The following is a 22,909-nucleotide window of genomic DNA, read 5'->3' on the forward strand; positions in this document are numbered from 1 at the left end:
CTCATCCGATCAAAGGACAAGTATCCACCGGTCTAATGTCCATTGCTCTTTTCTTGGCCCAAGCAAGTCTCTTCTTCTTATTGGTGTCCTTTAGTAGTGGTTTCTTTGCAGCAATTCGACCATGAAAGGCCTGATCCACGCAGTCTCCTCTGAATAGTTGATGTTGAGATTTAATGAACTTATCCTCTGCAGCAGAAGTAACTCTGGGTCTTCCTTTCCTGTGGCGGTCCTCATGGGAGCCAGTTTCATCATAGCGCTTGATGGTTTTTGCGACTGCACTTGAATAAACTTCAAATGTTCTTGACATTTTCCAGATAGACTGGGCTATCTTCTGTATACCACTCCTACCTTGTCACAACACAACTGATTGGCTTAAGAAGGAATGAAATTCCACAAATGAACTTTTAACAAGGCACACCTGTTAATTGAAATGCATTCCAGGTGACTACCTCATGAAGCTGGTTGAGAGAATGCCAAGAGTGTGCAAACCTGTCATCAAGGCAAAGGGTGGCAAAATTGAAGAATCAAAAATATATAGATTTGTTAAACACGTTTTTGGTTACTACATGATTCCATATGTGCTATTTCATAGTTTTGCTGTCTTCACTATTAATCTACAATGTAGAGAATAGTACAAATAAAGAAAAACCCTGGAATGAGTGGGTGTGTCCAAATGTTTGACCAGTACTGTACATTACTTTTATTTGACCCTGCAGCAAAAGGACATTTTAAATTGTTATGTGAATTATAATTCATGGATTTTTTTTTATAGGGATTGATGCATTTTTCGTTAGGGCAAAATCAAGTCAAATTTAAAAGTTTAAAATTACACATTTTAGAAGCCTTTTAAAACCTTGAATGCACTACAATTTGCAATTGAGGGATCCAATTAAGATGGCAGATCTGTATGGGAGTGTGTGTGCATTTGGCTGTGTGTGTCTAGTGGTGTGTGTGTGTGTGAATGTTTTCCCTCCATCCTGTAAATGGTAAATGTTGAAGTAAATGCCAGGACATGGCTGACATTTTAATGGCTACAAGGCAGCCTCTGAAATTGCATATCGCTGCAGTCAGTCAGATCTGAGAGCAGAAAGGGCCTTGGCTTACACACACTGTACAATCTTAGCGTGTGCGTGTGCGTGTGCGTGTGCGTGTGTGTGCGTGTGCATGTGTGTGTGTGCATGTGTTTGTGTGTGTGCATGTGTGTGTGTGTGTGTGTGTGTGTGCGCGTGTGTGTGTGTGTGCGCGTGTGTGTGTGTGTGCGTGTGTGTGCGTGTGTGCGTGCGTGTGTGTGTGCGTGCGTGTGTGTGTGTGTGTACATGTCGGTTGGTAAGATAAGGACACTAATACAAAGAGAACACGACCTCTGCCTGCTATGAAGACATATAGCTCCCATCTCCTTTACAGTGGGAGCAAGATATGACCAAATAAGATGAACATAAAAACCTTAAATCATACACACCCAGTAACACACACACACACACACACACACAGGAAAAACATAAATATCAATAATAATTATTATATCAAAGTACAGTGCACATCAACACAAAAGTAGCAGGGGTAACTTCTCTTGATTGACTGACACTGAATCTGACCTGGGGACAGCTTCTAGAGATGGACCCCTATTACCTCCTTTACCACTGCTACCTGCAGGATCTGACTTAGAAACATCCCTGCTCCTGGTACTGTATTTCATATTCCTCTGATCTGAAATCAGCCTTTAGCTGTCCACTGTCATTACCTTTCCCCACTGCGGCCTTCAGGATCTGACCTGAGAGCAGTGTGTGCTCTGCTTGTCACCCACGGCGAGGCGGTGATGTCGTGTCACTGGGGTAGGACGATATGAGCATGTGCGAAAAGGCCACGGTGTCACCTCTGAGCTAGCTGTCACCTTATCAGCCGGCGCAGACAGACGCACTCATGACAAGAGAGACAGAGAGAGACAGAGACAGAGAGAGACAGAGACAGAGAGAGACAGAGACAGAGAGAGACAGAGACAGACAGAGACAGAGAGAGACAGAGACAGAGAGAGAGAGAGAGAGATCTCACACCCAGTCACATGTACACACAGAGATACAGACACAGCATTCACAGCAGCAATTATGCATACGGCAACTTCATAAACTTCATAACTTCCCCACAGCGATAGAAAACACATGTTTTGAACTGATCCCATTGTTAAAGCAAGGGCCTTTTGCTTTTACATGATCTGTTTGTGTCACCTCACACCCCCCCCCCTTCCCTCACTCTGTCTCTGACGCTAGCGCACACGGCTTAGATATGGCCCCCACTCTTTTCGTCCTTTCCTCCGCCTCCTTTTCCGTCCTCCTCTTCCCTCTCTCCCTATGAGCATGTTAGTCCATCACTGCGGCAGGATACAATTTTCTGGGTAATTGGGCAAAGTTACCAGAGCCTTGTAGGTCCCATCAATCAGACCTAGATAGTATGGAGCCTCAGACACTCTCACAAACACATGCAGATATTCACTGTCCGACACACATACTGTACATACATTCATACAGAGATAAATGCGTCACAAACACACACATGGAGACATGGACTGGACACACACACACACACACACACACACACACACACACACACACACACACACACACACACACACACACACACACACACACACACACACACACACACACACACACACACACACACACACACACACACACACACACACACACACACACACAGTACAGGTCATTAAGCATCATGAGCCAAAGGGGCTAACCAGGCATGGTAGTCAGGGGTAACCAGGGCTAATGGCAAAACAAGTTAACAGGGCAACGGGCTGTTACCACAGCAACGCAACGAGATGGACCGAACACGGCGTGCTATCATGAAGGGATACACACACACACCAGACTCAGAGACCGTGTTGAACATGTACCGCACTTAAACCATCAAAGAATGTCACATATTATTTCCTGTTAAAGTGCTACCCTTTCATTTGAGCCAATGGGTGGTTGCTCCCTGTGATTGAGCTGTTTGTGAAGCCACTGGTGCGAATCTCCCATCATCCTCCCCTCCCCTGCAGCACCTCCGAAAGGACCTAAAGCTGGCAGCACAATGATGATGTCATATCATCACTGTTCCATTGACAGCTAAATCATAACCCACGGACAGAGGTAATAACAGATAAGTGTTGGGGAGGAATACACTGACAGCCCCTGGTAGAGGCGGGGAGAAACCCTGTGCCCCAGAAACAAATTGAGGTAAACCTGTTGGCATCTGTCACTGCTGTTCCAAACATAATGGGGAGAGAAACACAGTTTGTACTGTAACAGGAATCTCACACAGGGAGAAAGAGAGAAAAGTCATATGGTGTTTTCTGTGATATCACTGCAATCTCCAGAAGCTTCACAGAGAACACACACACACACACACACACACACACACACACACACACACACACACACACACACACACACACACACACACACACACACACACACACACACACACACACACACACACACACACACACACACACACACACACACAAATACAGGCCCAGTGGGAATCAGAGTTCTGGCGTGGGTTCTGGGCTCTCTGTCTCTCCTGCTGTCGGTTCTGGCAGAGCCCACCACTCTCTCCGGGAACCCAGCTCTGAATCACAGAACCATGGAACCATAGAACCATAGCCATCAGCACCCACAGGCACCATAGAACCAGTCAGCCCAAACTCACTGCCAGATGTCACTGTGTGTGTGTGTGTGTGGGTGTGCGTGCGTGCATGTATGTATATATATGTACACTACCGATCATATGTACACTAAGTACTGTATGTACACTACCGTTCAAAAGTTTGAGGTCACTTAGAAATGTCCTTGATTTTGAAAGAAAAGCAATTTTTTTCTCCATTAAAATAACATCAAATTGATCAGAAATACAGTGTAGACATTGTTAATGTTGTAAATGACTCTTGTAGCTGGAAACAGCTGATTATTAATGGAATATCTACATAGGCGTACAGAGGCACATTATCATCAACCATCACTCCTGTGTTCCAATGGCACGTTGTGTTAGCTAATCCAAGTTTATCATTTTAACAAAGGCTAATTGATCATTAGAAAACCTTTTTTCAATTATGTTAGCACAGCTGAAATATGTTGTGCTCTGACTAAAGAAGCAATGCAACTGGCCTTCTTTAGACTAGTTGAGTATCTGGAGCATCAGCATTTGTGGGTTTGATTAAAAGGCTCAAAATGGCCAGAACCAAAGACCTTTCTTCTGAAACATCGTCAGTCTATTCTTGTTCTGAGAAATGAAGGCTATTCCATGCAAGAAATTGCCAAGAAACTGAAGATCTCGTACAATGCCGTGTACTACACCTTCCCAGAACAGAGCAAACTGGCCCTAACCAGAATAGAAAGAGGAGTGGGAGGCCCCACTAAAGGCCAGTTTTAAAAGGCCAGTTTTATTGCTTCTTTAATCAGCATAACAGTTTTCAGCTGTGCTAACATAATTGCAAAAGGGTTTTCTAATGATGAATTAGACTTTTTAAAATGATAAACTTGGAATAGCTACCACAACGTGCCATTGGAACACAGGAGTGATGGTTGCCGATAATGGGCCTCTGTACGCCTATGTAGATATTCCATAAAATAATATGCTGTTTCCAGCTACAATAGTTATTTACAACATTAACAATGTCTACACTGTATTTCTGATCAATTTGATGAACGGTAGGCTATGTGTGTGTGTGTGTGTGTGTAAGTGTGTGTATGTGTGTGTTTGTGCCTGTATGTGTATGCCTGCCTGCATCTATCTGTGTGTACTAGCATCATCATGTTCCAGGGATTGCGGACAGTCATGTTGTAACTAGTATATGACTCTATATAAGGTCTCATTCCTCCCAGTCTGAGAATGTAACCCAGGGGACAGAATTCAGACAGCTCAAATGGATGCCTACACTCGTCACTACATTCATCTCAATATTATATGAACAAACTGCTCAATGACATCGAGAGTGCTGCTGTATGGAAGCAGCACTAGAATACTTCATGAGAGTGCTAGAGCATTTCTCTGGCTGACGGTATTGGATGTCTAGATGATCATTTCAAGAATGGACTGCTGTGTTTTGGATATTTTATTTTACTTTCCAGTTCAATATTGGCTTGTTTGCCATTGTCAAACCACACAATGCTAACTTTGATGCCACACACACACACACACACACACACACACACACACACACACACACACACACACACACACACACACACACACACACACACACACACACACACACACACACACACACACACACACACACACACACACACACACACACCACACACCTCTCCCAGAGGGTGTGTTGCCTGTTACCAAGGTGCCTAAATCAGACTCCCATCATCCTCTCTGGTTGTAAACAAAGTGCCATTCATCATCTGACTTTACCATTACCTCCCCATACTCTCATTGTCTTAATGCCACCATAATGGCTTTGTGTTTGGGTGGAGAGATGGGGGGGGTCGATGTAGCCTTCAGTGATACAGCCTTTTTTTTCTAAAAAGCCACTCAGATACAAGTTCAGTACTTTCAGTATTCTCTTCCTTGAAGCACTGAGAAATCTATTGTCTGCTGATGAGTAACTGTTCCTTCGATTCAATCGAATACTGCTGTTCGAGGTTAAGAATGTTTTATTTTGTCTTGCACTAAAAAAAAAGAAAGAGGGGAAAACTCTGTTGCTGTTCACCAGCACCAATTGAAATGCACTCCTTTTCCTCACTCAATCGGGGGGGTTGACTGTAACATTGTACGTGAGCAGTCTAATGGTGAGTGGCTATGACACACAGAACGGGAGATATAGCCGTAAGAATGAAGGACGGAGAGATGAGCCTGTGGATTAGCGCTTCTGTGAATGCTTCTCATAATGATTGACTGGAGTGGCACACAGAAACAGACGGAGCTGAGTAACGAGAGAAAGGAGGGAAACAAGAGAAAGGAGGGAAACAAGAGAAAGGAGAAAAAACGAGAGCGCATTAAGTGGGGAGATTGTAATAATAAACAAACCATTTTGTTCAAATATTTATACCCGTGCAAAGTACATCAGCTAATTCCCTTTACTTCTCCCCAGTGTGTGTGTGTGTGTGTGTGTGTGTGTGTGTGTGTGTGTGTGTGTGTGTGTGTGTGTGTGTGTGTGTGTGTGTGTGTGTGTGTGTGTGTGTGTGTGTGTGTGTGTGTGTGTGTGTGCGTTCTTGCTGTGTAATTTCAGATAAAAAAGGACGGATGATGAAAGTATATTATAATATCATTCGTTTTCATCTCCTAAGAAATGAATCTTGAAGCAGTAAAAGAGAGGGAGAGTGAGACAGCGAGAGACAGAGAGGGAGGGTGAGACAGAGAGGGAGGGTGAGACAGAGAGAGACAGAGAGGGAGGGTGAGACAGCGAGAGACAGAGAGGGAGGGTGAGACAGAGAGAGACAGAGAGGGAGGGTGAGACAGAGAGACAGAGAGGGAGGGTGAGACAGCGAGGGAGACAGAGAGAGACAGAGGGTGAGACAGAGAGAGACAGAGAGGGAGGGTGAGGAGTGAGACAGAGAGGACAGAGAGGTGAGACAGAGACAGAGACAGAGAGACAGACAGGGAGGGACAGAGAGAGACAGGAGGGAGAGACAGAGAGGGACAGAGAGGGAGGGTGAGACAGAGAGAGAGGGGACAGAGAGAGACAGAGAGGGAGGGTGAGACAGCGAGAGACAGAGAGGGAGGGTGAGACAGAGAGGGAGGGTGAGACAGAGAGACAGAGAGGGAGGGTGAGACAGCGAGAGACAGAGAGGGAGGGTGAGACAGCGAGAGACAGAGAGGGAGGGTGAGACAGCGAGAGACAGAGAGGGAGGGCGAGACAGCGAGAGACAAAGAGGGAGGGCGAGACAGCGAGAGACAGAGAGGGAGAGTGAGAGCGAGACAGTGAAAGGGAGGGAGGGGCTAGGAGACTGAATAAAGAGCGAGAGGTGGAGAGGGAGAATGAAAGAATAGAGATGTATACCCAAAGACAGATATGTTTTCTTGGTAAATGACCTGCATTGTAAATATTTCAGCGTTTCGCTGGAACGCTATTCAAGTCAAGCAAACAAAGGAAGAAGGGGTCCTACAGTAAATAGCTTTGGGGAAAATGATCTAAATCAGCACTACAAACACCAGCGAGACTACAGTGATTTAGTTAAACAAACACAGATTGGTGCATTAATTCACTGTTTAACACAGCCAGTCCTGGTTGGAAGTGTGCTTGGCCTACATTCTCCGGGAGAACAGAGACACAGTACTGTCTCCTGGGATACCAGCAGCACGCAGAGGAGCCAAGACGTTACATTAAAAAAATGTATGTCAACAACAGCATCAGAAAATCAGAACGATAATAGGCTAATAGGAAGACTACCCTTCACAACAGTGCACTACAGACTTCTAATGCTGTCCTGGGTAGGACGAATACACTAGTGAGATGGGGTACGTGATTCACTGGAGAAAAACAAAAAGCAAAAATATATATGTATATATATTTCAGATTTGGAATTTTGCTGACAGGTGTATAAAATCGAGCACACAGCCATGCAATCTCCATAGACAAACACTGGCAGTAGGATGGTCTTTCTGAAGAGCTCAGGTTGTCAAATATCTGCCCTGCTAGAGCTGCCCCGGTCAACTGTAAGTGCTGTTATTTTGAAGTGGAAAAGTCTAGGAGCAACAACGGCTCAGCCGAGAAGTGGTAGGCCACCCAAGCTCACAGAACGGGACCAAGTGCTGAAGCACGTAGAGCAAAAAAAACTTGTCTGTCCTCAGTTGCAACAATCACTACCGAGTTCCAAACTGCCTCTGGAAGCAACGTCAGCACAAGAGCTGTTTTTCGGGAGCTTCATGAAATGGGTTTCCATAGCCAAGCAGTCGCACATAAGCCTAAGATCACCATGTGCAATGCCAAGTGTCAGCTGGAGTGGTGTAAAGCTCCCCGCCATTGGACTCTGGAGCAGTGGAAACGTGTTCTCTGGAGTGATGAATTACGCTTCACCATCTGGCAGTCCAACGGACAAATCTGGGTTTGGCGGATGCCAGAAGAACACTACCTGCCCGAATGCATAGTGCCAACTGTAACGTTTGGTGGAGGAGGAATACTGGTCTGGGGCTGTTTTTCATGGTTCTGGCTAGTTCCCCTAGTTCCAGTGAAGGGAAATCTTAACACGACAGCATACAATGACATTCTAGACAATGCTGTGGTTCCAACTGCGTGGCAACAGTTTGGGGAAGGCCCTTTCCTGTTTCAGCATGACAATGCCCCTGTGCACACATTTTTTTATTTAACTAGGCAAGTAAGTTAAGAACAAATTCTTATTTACACTGACGGCCTACCGGGGGAACCGTGGGTTAACTGCCTTGCTCAGGGACAGAAAAACACATTTTTACCATGTCAGCTCGGTGATTCGATCCAGCGAGATCCATACAGAAATGGTTTGTCGAGATCGGTGTGGAAGAACTTGATTGGTCTGCACAGAGCCCTGACCTTAACCCAATCAAACACCTTTAGGATGAATTGGAACGCAGACTGCGAGCCAGGCCTAATCGCCCAACATCAGTGCCCGACCTCACTAATGCTCTTGTGGCTGAATGGAAGCAAGTTCCCGCAATGTTCCAACATCTAGTGAAAAGCCTTCCCACAAGAGTGGAGGCTGTTATAGCAGCAAAGGGGGGACCAACTCCATATTAATACCAATGATTTTGGCACGAGTCGACAAGCAGTTGTCCACACACTTTTGGTCATGTACTGTAGTTGATATACTGTTTTATTAGCTTCCAACAGTCCAGTTCTATAGCTTTCTATTTACAGACGATTAAAACACTATACCTGGACCTGACCAAACTAATCCCAGTCCCTGAAAACATTACGGATCAATGGCAAGGGTCCAATCCTTCACCAGGCAATGCCGGACCTCTCCATTGGTGACTTGTGAAACTCCGTTGATGTAATTGGTTAGCAGTCAGTGGGAAATAGCTCCCTAACCTGCTGACTGGTGTGTCATTAACCGTGTGTTTGATTTGGCCTTACGTCAGTCTCCTTGGCCCTGATTGGTCTCCAGGGGCGACCATTGATTGGTTGGTCAGTCTCACATCGACAGATTGTGCTCGATGCTGGAATCCTATTGGACAAATTGATCCCTTACTCTTGAGTTATTGCCTGGAGTAACCGGGACTAAATAATTGAGGATTTGCTTTGGTGTGTAATATTATACTGTAAGTAGACCAGTTTCTTGTCATTGCTTAGAGCTCAAGTCCACATTAGCATAGATAGATTGAAGCTAACCTCTGATCCTCTAAGCCAAACTCTCAGGCTCTCAACGAGTCCAGGCTAAATTTGACACACACACACACCCTCAGTAGGTTGAATCCAGATCACAGGCTAATTAGCCAATTATCGCAGAGGCTCAAGTACCACCTTACTACCCACCCACATGCTCTTCAACTCACTCCATTTTGCTCTCTCTCTCTCTCTCTCTCTCTCCCTCTCTCCCTCTCTCCGTCTCCCTCTCCCTCTCCCTCCTCTCTCAATCTGTTTCAATAGCCATTCAAAAGGTGCTCTTTTACCAGGGCCAGAAATCTCAAGTGTTGCCAAAGCAGAATAAAAGCCCCAATAGAAGCCTCCTCTCCTCTCCTCTCCTCTCCTCTCCTCTCCTCTCCTCTCCTCTCCTCTCCTCTCCCAGTGGGCACAGACGTTATTTGAACGTCTGTTTTTGTGAAATCAACAAAAAAATACACCATGTCATGGTGACATTTTTCAAACCCAATCAGTTTTCCACATTGATTCAACGTCATCAGAGTGATTTTGGCCCAGTGGGCTCTCCTCTTTCAGTCAGAGACAGATGACTGATCCTCTGCCCAGTCTGTCTCTGTAGACAGGACACTAATAGATCTGAAACTCTGGAGCTCCACGGCCCAACTCTCTCAGGCAAGTGTGTGTGTGTGTGTGTGTGTGTGTGTGTGTGTGTGTGTGTGTGTGTGTGTGTGTGTGTGTGTGTGTGTGTGTGTGTGTGTGTGTGTGTGTGTGTGTGTGTGTGTGTGTGTGTGTGTGTGTGTGTGTGTGTGGTGTGTGTGTGAGTGAGTGAGTGTGCGAGAGAGAGAGGGAGAGAGAGAGAGACAAGGAGAGAGATAGAGAGAACAAGAGACAGAATGAGATGCTTTTGGGAAAACGAAGGGAATGACCATCATTCATCTAAACTCTGTCCTTTGGACATTGAGAATAGCTCTGTCAAGTGAACTAATGGACGTCAATCATCCTCTTGAGTCTTTGAAAGATTGTGTGTGTGAGTGTGTGTGTGCGTGCGTGCGTGTATAACAAGCTATCAGAGTCTCACTTCAGAATCAGACGTTTCTCCATAAACGTCAAATTTCAAAGGTTTATTGTAGGCATTAATACAGCTGCTAGAATCTTGACTAGATCCAAAAGAATTGATCATATTGCTCCAGTGCTAGCCTCTACATTGGCTTCCTGTTAAGGCTGGGGCTGATTACTGCTAACCTACAAAGCATTACGTGGACTTGCTCCTACCCTTCTCTCCGATTTGGTCCTGCAGTAGATACCCACACGGACGCTACGGTCACAAGACGCAGGCCTCCTAATGTCTAAGAAAACAGAGAGCTCCATTTTGGCCTTGAAGCTTTTCTGAAGACTCATCTCTTCAGTAGGTCCTATGATTGAGTGTAGTCTGACGCAGGGGTGCGAAGGTGAACGGGAAGGCACTGGAGCGACGAACCACTCTTGCTGTCTCTGCCTGGCCGGCTCCCCTCTCTCCACTGGGATTCTCTGCTTCTGACCCTATTACGGGGGCTGAGTCACTGGCTTACTAGTGCTCTTCCACTCCGTCCCTAAGGGGGGAGTGTCACGTCGTGCCAGTCACATTGGCTTTTTCTGTTTGTCTGTTGCCAGTTGGTCTTGTCCCGTCGAGTCCTGCCTTGTACTGTAATAAACTCTGAGACTCGTACTATCCGCCTCGTGTGTCTGCATCTGGGTCTCAGCCTGAGTCCTGATAGTATAAGCACTATGTGACACCAGCTGATGTAAAAAAAAAAAAATATTTGATGATCTGATTCATGCTGAATGGTTAAGTTAAGGGAGGGGTTAAAACAAAAACAAGTGCCTAGCACTGGGATCGAACATGTGACCCTCAGAGCCAGAGCTCACGGCTTCCGCCCATCCGCCAATCCAGTCCACAACACCCAATCCTACTTGACGGTAATATCGCTCACCGTTGCCCCTAGTGGACGGTTTTTGAAGTCGTCTCCTGACATTGAGCTTGACGTCGAGCTTACCTGGACGGACGTCAAATTTCAGTGGTTCTTGAGCGAGTGTGTGTGTGGGCGTGTGTGTGTGCGGGCGGGCGGGCACGTTGGAAGGTGGGTTGGGAGTACAACAGCCAACCTAACAGTAGAAGAGCCACTAACCACCTACTGTAATTACAAGTATCGCTAATGACTTATCCATTGTTGCCATACAAATCCCATGGTCCGATACATAAGGTGCAGCTGTGTGAGGTCGGTCCACAATAGGACACACAAACACACACACACACACACACACACACACACACACACACACACACACACACACACACACACACACACACACACACACACACACACACACACACACACACACACACACACACACACACACTCATTACAGTAGGGAGACAGTGGGATTTATGCAGCCGTCTTGAACACAACAGAAGTTGATCTAACTACTAAGCATTGCCAACATCACACCGAGAAAAAGGTTTAATTTGAATTAAAAACAGTGAACCTGAAAACATTCACAAATCTGCTACAGAGATAGATAGGGAAGGAAGGTAATTCTATACAAACCTCAGGAAGAGACTCCCATGCTATGACAATATTCAGGGTGGTGACGTGTAAACAGCTTCATTCATTCCATTGATTATTCCAACAATGAAAAGTGAAGATCTCTCACAAAACTCAATATGGATTACATGCCTAAAGGTGTGGAAAAACACACACTCCAGCTGTGTTTGTGAGCACACGCAGAAACATTCAGACGTAAACTCAGTCCTACTGAAACACACGCACACCCCATCAAATTCTGAAGAGGCCCTATCTCCTCTCCGTCTCACACACACACACACACACACACACACACACACACACACACACACACACACACACACACACACACACACACACACACACACACACACACACACACACACACACACACACACACACACACACACACACACACACACACACACACACACACCTGTGATAAAAGAACATTGGGCTCCAGACAGCTATCTCAAGGCCAGCAGGTCAGTCTACGTGGTGATAAATGTGCCATATCATAAGTTTCAGCATCACCGCGGGTTACTGCTAGACACTGACACATAACGGAAAACTCACTGGAATGTGTGTGTGTGTGTGTGGGTGTGTCTCACCGCCTGGCCTACATCATTGGAATGGGGCACATGTTGACCCCCCAAGGGGTTCCCATTATCCCAAATGGAATGAGCTTGGCTAAGGAGAGTAGTGTTGTGCCCTAGAGTCTAAAACAGGCCATCTCTGTAGAACAGTAGAGTCCTATAGCAGGGCCAGAGAGAGGCTGCAGTAACATCAACCCTGACCCAAGTTTGAACCCCATAGGATAGAGTGCAATGCTCTCTCGTCATCCACTTCTCTCTTTCGTGGCATGTACTCTGAGCTCTCTGGGACACATTCAGCGATACCAAAGTGACTATCAGTCAGTCTTTGGGAGAGACGTTAGGGCGCGCCCTCAGATCTAAGCTCCAGACAAACACAACACGCATCATCTATAGTCTGAAGCAGACCAGTCAGAGGAGTAAATAACAGAAGGAATCAAACCCTGTCTGAGCTCAAATAACAAACAGCACCAGTCCCACTGAGAGGACAAAAAAAACATTTCTCTTAGCTCTTACAGTTGAAGTTGGAAGTTTACATACACTGAGGTTGGAGTCATTAAAACTAGTTTTTCAACCACTCCACACATTTCTTGTTAACAAACTATAGTTTTGGCAAGTCGGTTAGGACATCTACTTTCTGCATGACACAAGTCATTTTTCCAACAATTGTTTACAGACAAGATTATTTCACTTATAATTCACTGTGTCACAATTCCAGTGGGTCAGAAGTTTACATACACTAAGATAACTGTGCCTTTAAACAGTTTGGAAAATTCCAGAAAATGATGTCATTGCTTTAGAAGCTTCTGATAGGCTAATTGACATAATTTGAGTCAATTGGAAGTGTACCTGTGGATGTATTTCAAGGCCTACCTTCAAACTCAGTGCCTCTTTGCTTGACATCATGGGAATATCAAAAGAAACCAACCAAGACCTCAGAAAAAAATTGTAGATCCGTACTTTGGTGTGAAAAGTGCAAATCAATCCCAGAACAACAGCAAAGGACCTTGTGAAGATGCTGGAGGAAACAGATACAAAAGTATCTTTATCCACAGTAAAACGAGTCCTATATCGACATAACCTGAAAAGCCGCTCAGCAAGGAAGAAACCACCATAAAAAGGCTGGCATACGGTTTGCAACTGCACATGGGGACAAAGATCGTACTTTTTGGAGAAATGTCCTCTGGTCTGATGAAACAAAAAAATAACTCTTTGGCCATAATGACCATCGTTATGTTTGGAGGAAAGAGGGGGAGGCTTGCAAGCCGAAAAACACCATCCCAACCGTGAAGCATGTGGGTGGCAGCATCATGTTGTGGGGATGCTTTGCTGCAGGAGGGACTGGTGCACTTCACAAAATAGATGGCATCATGAGGTAGGAACATTATGTGGATATATTGAAGCAACATCTCAAAACATCAATCAGGAAGTTAAAGCTTGGTTGCAAATGGATCTTCCAAATGGACAATGACCCCAAGCATACTTCCAAAGTTGTGGCAAAATGGCTTAAGGACAAAGTCAAGGTATTGGAGTGGACATCACAAAGCCCTGACCTCAATCCCATAGAACATTTGTGAGCAGAACAGTAAAGCAGAACAGTAAAGTGTGTGCAAGCAAGGAGGCCACTGGGAATGTGATGAAAGAAATAAAAGCTGAAATAAATCATTCTCACTACTATAATTCTGACATTTTACATTCTTAAAATAAAGCGGTGATCCTAACTGACCTAAGACGGGGAATTGTACTAGGATTAAATGTCAGGAATTGTGAAAAACTGAGTTTAAATGTACTTGGCTAAGGTGTATGTAAACTTCCGACTTCAACCGTAAATATCATCTCTCTCTCTCTCTCCTTCCCGCTTTCTTTTTCCTGTCATCCCAGAGGGGAGTGATCCTATCAGTCTTATCATGTCTGCTGATCCTCCACTAGACTGTTGTGACAGTGGATCAGTGAGGCCAAGGCTTAGGATCAGGATCAGAATCAGGCTTAACTAATGACTACAAATCCACCACTACTACTAACACACTTATACACCCAGACATGAATGGTCTGTAAGAGATGGCTAATGACCCATTTCAACTGCCACCTCTCTCCATAATACGTAGAATCACTAGATCTTCCTCATTCTCTCTCCCATCTCTCTCTTAGTGGCTCTCCAGTTTTTCATAAAGAAAGAGTAGCTTCCCTCAACTCCATAGCAAATGATTTATCTCAAGCCATTAACGTTTCGTCAGGCAAGCTGCCTTCGCCCCCCAGGAACGCTGATCAATTGAGTAAAATAAAGATTCCACTGTGTGATTGGAGCTTTTTTTTATCCCCTTAATCTACCAGAAGAGATAGAGGGTGGTAGCCCACTGGAACCAAAGGTGTGTGTGTGTGTGTGTGTGTGTGTGTGTGTGTGTGTGTGTGTGTGTGTCATTAATGAAGTGTGTTTAGAGCGACCATCTTTCCCTATAGCAACCCCCACACCGATCCATCATCGGGTTATTCTAAGAGGACGCACTGGTAATGAGGAGCACACACACACACGTCACACACACACGTCATTGTCTCCGGCCTTACCTTGGTTGATTGGCTTGGCAGGACCATAGCTTTTGAAGTAGTCATCCTGGGGGGAAAACACACAAGGTAAAGGGTTATGTATTCATCAAACACACACACACACACACACACACACACACACACACACACACACACACACACACACACACACACACACACACACACACACACACACACACACACACACACACACACACACACACACACACACACACACACAACTTGACAAAAAAACAGAAAAGAAGACATCTAAGGTCACACAGTCTGGAACAAATCTATTAATCGAGCTTGTTCAACAGAGTTTGATATTCCAAACACTAGTTATCCGAACTGCAGAAAACAGCTCTATTTTCCCCAGTCAATCCGTGGTCCCGACGCCCGACCCGATACTGACGGGAGCCCGATCCGCTCTCCTGATTATCTCTCTGTCACAGGCGACAGATCACTCGGATTGAAAATATTGAAAATATTACTGGGATATGAGTCTCAGATTAAACCCTTCACTACCGGATCGCCTCTTCAAAACCAACAGCCCGATTCAACCCGCGGCAACGCTAATTATATCTGCACAAGCACAAATGTTAGAAGTTTAATACTCATTAGATGAGGGCTTATTGTTCAGAACATCCACTTTTTATTTGTTCATCTCCGATTTATATTTTGGGGCGAGGACACAGTGATATGTAATTACCTTAAAATGGCTGCATAATGAAAGAGCAACATGTTGGTGAAATTAGCTATTAGTCTGAATTGAATTAGTACGTATCGGTGAAGTGTTTTCCACTGTGTAATTGGGAGTTAGACAAACAGATGCAGCATGGAGAGAGAGAGACAGAGAGGAGGAGAGAGAGGGAGAGAGAGAGGGAGACAGAGAGGGAGAGAGAGAGAGGGAGACAGAGAGGGAGAGAGAGAGAGGGAGACAGAGAGGGAGAGAGGGAGACAGAGAGGGAGGGAGAGGGAGACAGAGAGGGAGAGAGGGAGACAGAGAGGGAGGTAAAGGAGACAGAGAGGGAGGAAGAGGGAGGGAGAGAGGGAGAGAGAGAGGGAGAGAGGAGACAGAGGGGGAGAGAGGGAGACAGAGAGGGAGAGGGGAGAGAGGGAGACAGAGAGGGAGGGAGAGGGAGACAGAGAGACAGAGAGGGAGGTAGAGGGAGACAGAGAGGGAGGGAGAGGGAGACAGAGAGGGAGGAAGAGGGAGGGAGAGAGGGAGGAAGAGGGAGGGAGAGAGGGAGAGAGAGGGAGACAGAGAGGGAGGGAGAGGGAGGGAGAGAGGGAGAGAGAGGGAGACAGAGAGGGAGAGAGAGGGAGACAGAGAGGGAGGGAGAGGGAGACAGAGAGGGAGAGAGAGAGAGGGAGGGAGAGGGAGACAGAGAGGGAGAGAGAGAGGGGAGGTAGAGGGAGACAGAGAGGGAGACAGAGAGTGAGGTAGAGGGAGACAGAGAGGGAGGTAGAGAGGGAGGGAGAGGGGGACAGTTGAGGGAGAGAGGGAGACAGAGAGGGAGGGAGAGGGAGACAGAGAGGGAGACAGAGAGGGAGGGAGAGGGAGACAGAGAGGGAGGGAGAGGGAGACAGAGAGGGAGGGAGAGGGAGGGAGAGAGGGAGAGAGAGGGAGACAGAGAGGGAGAGAGGGAGAGGAGGGAGAGGGAGACAGAGAGGGAGAGAGAGGGAGACAGAGAGGGAGACAGAGAGGGAGAAACCAGAGAGGGAGAGAGGGAGACAGAGAGGGAGAGATAGGGAGACACAGAGGGAGAGAGAGGGAGACACAGAGGGGGAGAGAGAGGGAGACACAGAGGGAGAGAGGAGAGACAGAGAGGGAGGCAGAGAGGGAGAGAGAGAAACAGGGAGAGAGGGAGACAGAGAGGGAAACAGAGAGAGAGAGAGAGAGAGGGAGAGAGGAGAAACAGAGGGAGAGAAACAGAAACAGGGAGGAGAAAGAGGGAGACAGAGAGGGAGGAAACAGAAACAGGGAGAGAGAGAGATAAACAGAGACAGAGAGGGAGAGAGGGAGACAGAGAGGGAGAGACGGAGACAGAGAGGGAGAGAGAGAGAAACAGAGAGAGGGAGAAACAGAAACAGGGAGAGAGAGAAACAGAGAGGGGGAGACAGAGAGTGGGAGAAACAGAAACAGGGAGAGATAGAGAAACAGAGAGAGGGAGAGAGAGGGAGAGAGAGAAACAGAGAGGGAGAGAAACAGAAACAGGGAGAGAGAGATAAACAGAGAGAGGGAGACAGAGAGGGAGAGAAACAGAGAGGGAGAGAGAGAGGAGAGAGGAGATAAACAGAGAGAGGGAGAAACAGAGACAGGAGAGAGAAACAGAAAGACAGGGAGAGAGAGATGAGAACAGTTAAACAGAGAGGGGAGAAACAGAAACAGAACAGAGAGAGAGATAACAGAGAGGGAGAAACAGAGAGGGGAGAGAGAGAGAGAGAGACAGAGAGGGAGAGAAACAGAAACAGGGAGAGAGAGATAAACAGAGAGAGGGAGACAGAGAGGGAGAGAGAGAGAGAAACAGAGAGGGGGCGAAACAGAGGAGAGGGGAGAAACAGAGAAGAGGGAGACAGAGAGGGAGAGAGAGAGAGAAACAGAGAGGAGAGAAACGAGAGAGAGGGAGAGAAAGAGAGGGGAGAAACGAGAGAGAGAGGGAGGGAGAAACAGAGAGGGGAGAGAGAGAGAAACAGAGAGGGAGAGAGACAGAGAGGGAGAGAGAGAAACAGAGAGGGAGAAACAGAGGAGAGACAGAGAGGGAGAGAAACGGAGAGAGGGAGACAGAGAGGGAGAGAGAAAACAGAGAGGGAGAAACAGAAACAGGGAGAGAGAGAGAAACAGAGAGGTGGAGAGAGAGAAACGGGAGAGAGAGAGAAACAGAGAGGGGGATTTGGGCGCTGATTTGTGATTTTATACCTTTATATTACTAGATATTATCTAGCGTGTCCTGCGTTGCATATAATCTGACTGAGCATACAAGCATACAAGTATCTAAGTATCTGACTGAGCGGTGGTAGGCCAAGAAGCAGGCACGTAAACATTCATTCAAACAGCACTTTTGTGCGTTTTGCCAGCAGCTCTTCGTTAGGCCGAAGCAGGCACGTAAACATTCATTCAAACAGCACTTTTGTGCAAGCATTGCGCTGTTTATGACTTCAAGCCTATCAACTCCCGAGATGAGACTGGTGTAACCGAAGTGAAATGGCTGGCGAGTTAGTGCGCGCTAATAGCGTTTCAAACGTCACTCGCTCTGAGCCTTCTAGTAGTTGTTCCCCTTGCTCTGCATGGGTAACGCTGCTTCGATGGTGGCTGTTGTCGTTGTGTTGCTGGTTCGAGCCCAGGGAGGAGCGAGGAGAGGGACGGAAGCTATACTGTTACACTGGCAATACTAAAGTGCCTATAAGAACATCCAATAATCAAAGGTTAATTAATGAAATGCAAATGGTATAGAGGGAAAAAGTCCTATAATTCCTATAATAACTACAACCTAAAACTTCTTACCTGGGAATATTGAAGACTCATGTTAATAACCTTTTGTGACTGGGGGCAGTATTTTCATTTTTGGAAAAATAATGTTCCCGTAGTAAACGAGATATTTTGTCAGGACAAGATGCTAGAATATGCATATAATTGACAGCTTAGGATAGAAAACACTCTAAAGTTTCCAAAACTGTAGAAATATTGTCTGTGAGTATAACAGAACTGATATTGCAGGCGAAAGCCTGAGAAAAATCCAATCCGGAAGTGACTCATCTTTTGAAAGCTCTGCGTTCCAATGCGTCCCTATTGAGCAGTGAATGGGCTATCAATCAGATTACTTTTTCACCGTATTTCCCAAAGTGACTACAGTTGTGTTATGTAGTTTTACTCACTTATGTTGAAGAATACCCGTAAGCGGCTACATTGCGCAACTGGTCACCTGATGGCTCCCAGAGTGATTCTCGCGTAAAATACAGAGGTAGCCATTATTCCAATCGGTCCTACTGAAAAACCAATTGTCCCAGTGGATATATTATTGAATAAATATTTGAAAAACACCTTGAGGATTGATTATAAACAACGTTTGCCATGTTTCTGTCGATATTATGGAGCTAATTTGGAATATTTTTCGGCGTTTTCGTGACTGCAATATCCCGGCGATTTCTCAGCCAAACGTGAAGAACAAACGGAGCTATTCCGCCTACAAAAATAATATTTTTGGAAAAAAGGAACATTGGCTATCTAACTGGGAGTCTCGTGAGTGAAAACATCCGGAAGCTCATCAAAGGTAAACGATTTCATTTGATTGCTTTTTTGATTTCTGTGACCAAGTTACCTGATGCTAGCTGGACAAAATGCTATGCTAGGCTATTGATAAACTTACACAAACGCTTGTCTAGCTTTCGCTGTAAAGCATATTTTGAAAATCTGAGATGACAGGGTGATTAACAAAAGGATAAGCTGTGTCTCAATATATTTCACTTGTGATTTTCATGAATAGGAATATTTTCTAGGAATATTTATGTCTGTTGTGTTATGCTAATTGGTGTCAGTCGATGATTACGCTCCCGCACCTGGGATGGGGAGTCACTAGAGGTTTTAAAAGGAACCACCAGCTTTCATATGTTCTCATGTTCTGAGCAAGGAACTGAAACGTTAGCTTTCTTACATAGCACATATTGCACTTTTACTTTCTTCTCCAACACTTTGTTTTTGCATTATTTAAACCAAATTGAACATGTTTCATTATTTACTTGAGGCTAAATTGATTTTATTGATGTATTATATTAGGTTAAAATAAGTGTTCATTTAGTATTGTTGTAATTGTCATTATTACAAATAAAAATAAAAAAAATGGCAGAGTAATCGGTATCGGCTTTTTTCATCCTCCAATAATCGGTATCGGCGTTGAAAAATCATAATCGGTAAACCTCTAAAACAGAGAGAGAGAGAGACAGAGAGAGAGAGAGAGAGAGAGAGAGAGAGAGAGAGAGAGAGAGAGAGGGACACACAGAGATAGAAAGAGAGAGAGACAGAGGGACAGAGAGAGAGGAGAGACAGAGAGAAAGAGACAGAGAACAGAGGAGACAGAGACAGAGAGAGAGAGATAGAGGGAAGAGAGAGAAAGAGACAGAGGGACAGAGAGAAGAGAGAAAGAGAGAGACAGAGAAAAGAGACAGAGAGAGAGGCAGAGACAGAGAGAGAGACAGAGACAAAGAGAGAGAGACAGAGACAGAGAGAGACAGAGAGAGAGACAGAGACAGAGGGACAGAGAGAGAGACAGAGAGAGGCAGACAGAGAGAGAGAGAGAGAGACAGCGACAGAGGGATAGAGAGAGAGACAGAGAGAGAGGCAGACACAGAGAGAGAGAGAGAGAGAGAGAGAGAGAGAGAGAAAGAGAGAGAGAGACAGAGAGAGAGAGAGGCAGAGACAGAGAGAGAGAGACAGAGACAAAGAGAGAGAGAGAGAGAGACAGCGACAGAGGGACAGAGAGAGAGACAGAGAGAGAGGCAGACAGAGAGAGAGAGAGAGACAGCGACAGAGGGACAGAGAGAGAGAGACAGAGAGAGAGGCAGACAGAGAGAGAGAGAGACAGCGACAGAGGGACAGAGAGAGAGACAGAGAGAGAGGCAGACACAGAGAGAGAGAGAGAGAGACAGACAGAGACAGAGAGAGAGAGAGAGAGAGAGAGAGAGAGAGAGACAGCGACAGAGACAAAGAGAGAGAGAGAGAGAGCGAGAGAGAGACAGAGAAACACAGAGAGAGAGAGAGACAGACAGACAGAGAGAAAGAGACACAGGGGTAGAGGCACAGAGAGAGAGAGGCAGAGACAGAGAGAGAGAGAAACAGAGAGAGACAGAGAAACAGAAAGAGAGAAGGAGAGGGTGCTTTGTCGCAGTGGCCAATCCAATAAAGCCACAGGGAGATGCTACAACAGTAGTGAGAGGAATAAAGAAATGGACTAGCAGATAGATATATACTCCTACCCTGTTTAAATAGATCATGACTCTTCAAACAGGACATCTATATGATCTGCTCAATCAAGATACTCAGTCAGTGCATGTACATGACTTGCCCTCTCCCACTGGCCTGCCATATACAGTACAAATACAGGTCAATGACAGGAGGTCATGCCTTCACATTAGGCACGGCTTTTCGCTATTCATATTGCCTGTCAGTTATCGATCACTGCTCCGCGTCATTTGGGTCTACTGCGATCAAGGAACGAGCTCCACATCAATCCAGCCACCAATCACACACCGCCTGACGTTCCCAAAGAGAGGAAGCCGCACCGTATGAAACCGGGAGACAGAGGAGGGTTTGCAGATGTTCTGTAAAGTACATTATTGATCTGTTTTAAGTCTTGTTTTCATGCTGCCTCTTCTGGGACACATTCAGCAATACCAAAGTGACTATCAGTCCGTCTTTGGGAGAGACGTTAGGGCGTGCCCTCAGATCTAAGCTCCAGACAAACACAACACGCATCATCTATAGTCTGACCAGTCAGAGGAGTAAATAACAGATGGAATAAAACCCTGTCTGAGCTCAAATAACAAACAGCACCAGTCCCACTGGGAGGACAAAAAAAAAACATTTATCTTAGCTCTTAAAATATCAAATTCTCCTCTTTCGGTCTCTCTCTCCCTTGCCCTCAACCCAGCTCAACTCTGTTTTGGCTCAACATGAGTTTAGAAATAGAGAACTCAGCGTGGTCCCAGCGGCAGATCACTCTGAAGACCCAAATAAAGACGGGAAATGACGGGAAACCGCTGACAACCCCTGACTCTCTTTCTCATTGTCTATGAGAGAGAAACAGTTGGAGTTTAGAGAGAGTTGGGACAGAGGGGCCGGAGATGAATGCCGTGAGTTGGCCAGCTCTGTAAGGCCAGTCTGTTGCGCTGCTGCACTCAGTGGCCACAGTTTGGGCTGGAACTACTGATAAGCACTAAACTCGCTCCACTGGTCCTGGCACGCGCACACACACACACACACACACACACGCACACACACACACACACACACACACACACACACACACACACACACACACACACACACACACACACACACACACACACACACACACACACACACACACACACACACACACACACACACACACACACACACACACACACACACACACACACACACACACACACACACACACACACACACACACACACACACACACACACACACACACACACGGATGGCCAGACGGTGTTAACAGCATCACTAGGGAGGGAGAGTGGTTGAGTGATCGTTGCAGACTCACTGTGAGACCTCCTACTGTGATTAAGAGCAGGGTCGGTCTGCCCCTCATTACAGCACAGAACGCTTGATTAGAGAAGAGAGGCGATAGGGACGGAGGGGGAAGAGTGGACAGAGGGAGGAGGGAGAGGAGACAGGGGAAGACGGAATGTAAACATATGTTTCCCATGTCAATAAAGCCCTTTGAATTGAATTGACAAGAGAGGAGGTCGGAGAGAAGGAAGAGAACAGAGAGAACGGGAGCGCGAGAGGAGGGAGGGAGAGAAAGATATCTGAGAATGCCCTGTTTTTACAAATGACTGGAGTTAAGGTTTGAGCTAATAAGTCCATTAGTTTGATATGAGGTGATGAGGCCCAATTAACAGTTCCCCCGGGTCTCTTCCTCTCCACTCCTCTCATTTCCCTCGTTATTCTCCTCTGTCCTAAATTTTCTCTCCCACCAGATTCAGTCTTTCGCTCCAAACTCAAGCCCGTTATTTGTATCGCCACTGCCCTCATCTTACCCCCCCCCCCCCATAATGCTCTCCACACATTGCTCTCCACACATTGCTCTGCACCAAGCTGCGCTCCAGCCAGGATAATACCAGACATAATGGCATACAGCTCCAGGGTACTACGGTATATGACTGGATCTTACTTCAGTAGGACAAACCCTATTCCCTATGTAATA

General features: G+C 46.0%; 1 protein-coding gene across 2 annotated transcripts in view; it reads right to left on the reverse strand.

Moving 5' to 3' along the window:
* LOC118362033 (testican-1-like) overlaps window positions 1-22,909 on the reverse strand; it is a 304,120-nt gene that overhangs the window by 126,916 nt on the left and 154,295 nt on the right. For both annotated transcript variants that reach the window (XM_052508657.1, XM_052508652.1), the window contains exon 3: window positions 15,000-15,045. In XM_052508657.1, coding sequence (XP_052364617.1) covers window positions 15,000-15,045 — 46 coding nt within the window. The remainder of the gene's footprint in view (window positions 1-14,999; window positions 15,046-22,909) is intronic.

The sequence above is a fragment of the Oncorhynchus keta genome, chromosome 4, assembly GCF_023373465.1.
Source record: "Oncorhynchus keta strain PuntledgeMale-10-30-2019 chromosome 4, Oket_V2, whole genome shotgun sequence".
NCBI lineage: Eukaryota > Metazoa > Chordata > Actinopteri > Salmoniformes > Salmonidae > Oncorhynchus > Oncorhynchus keta.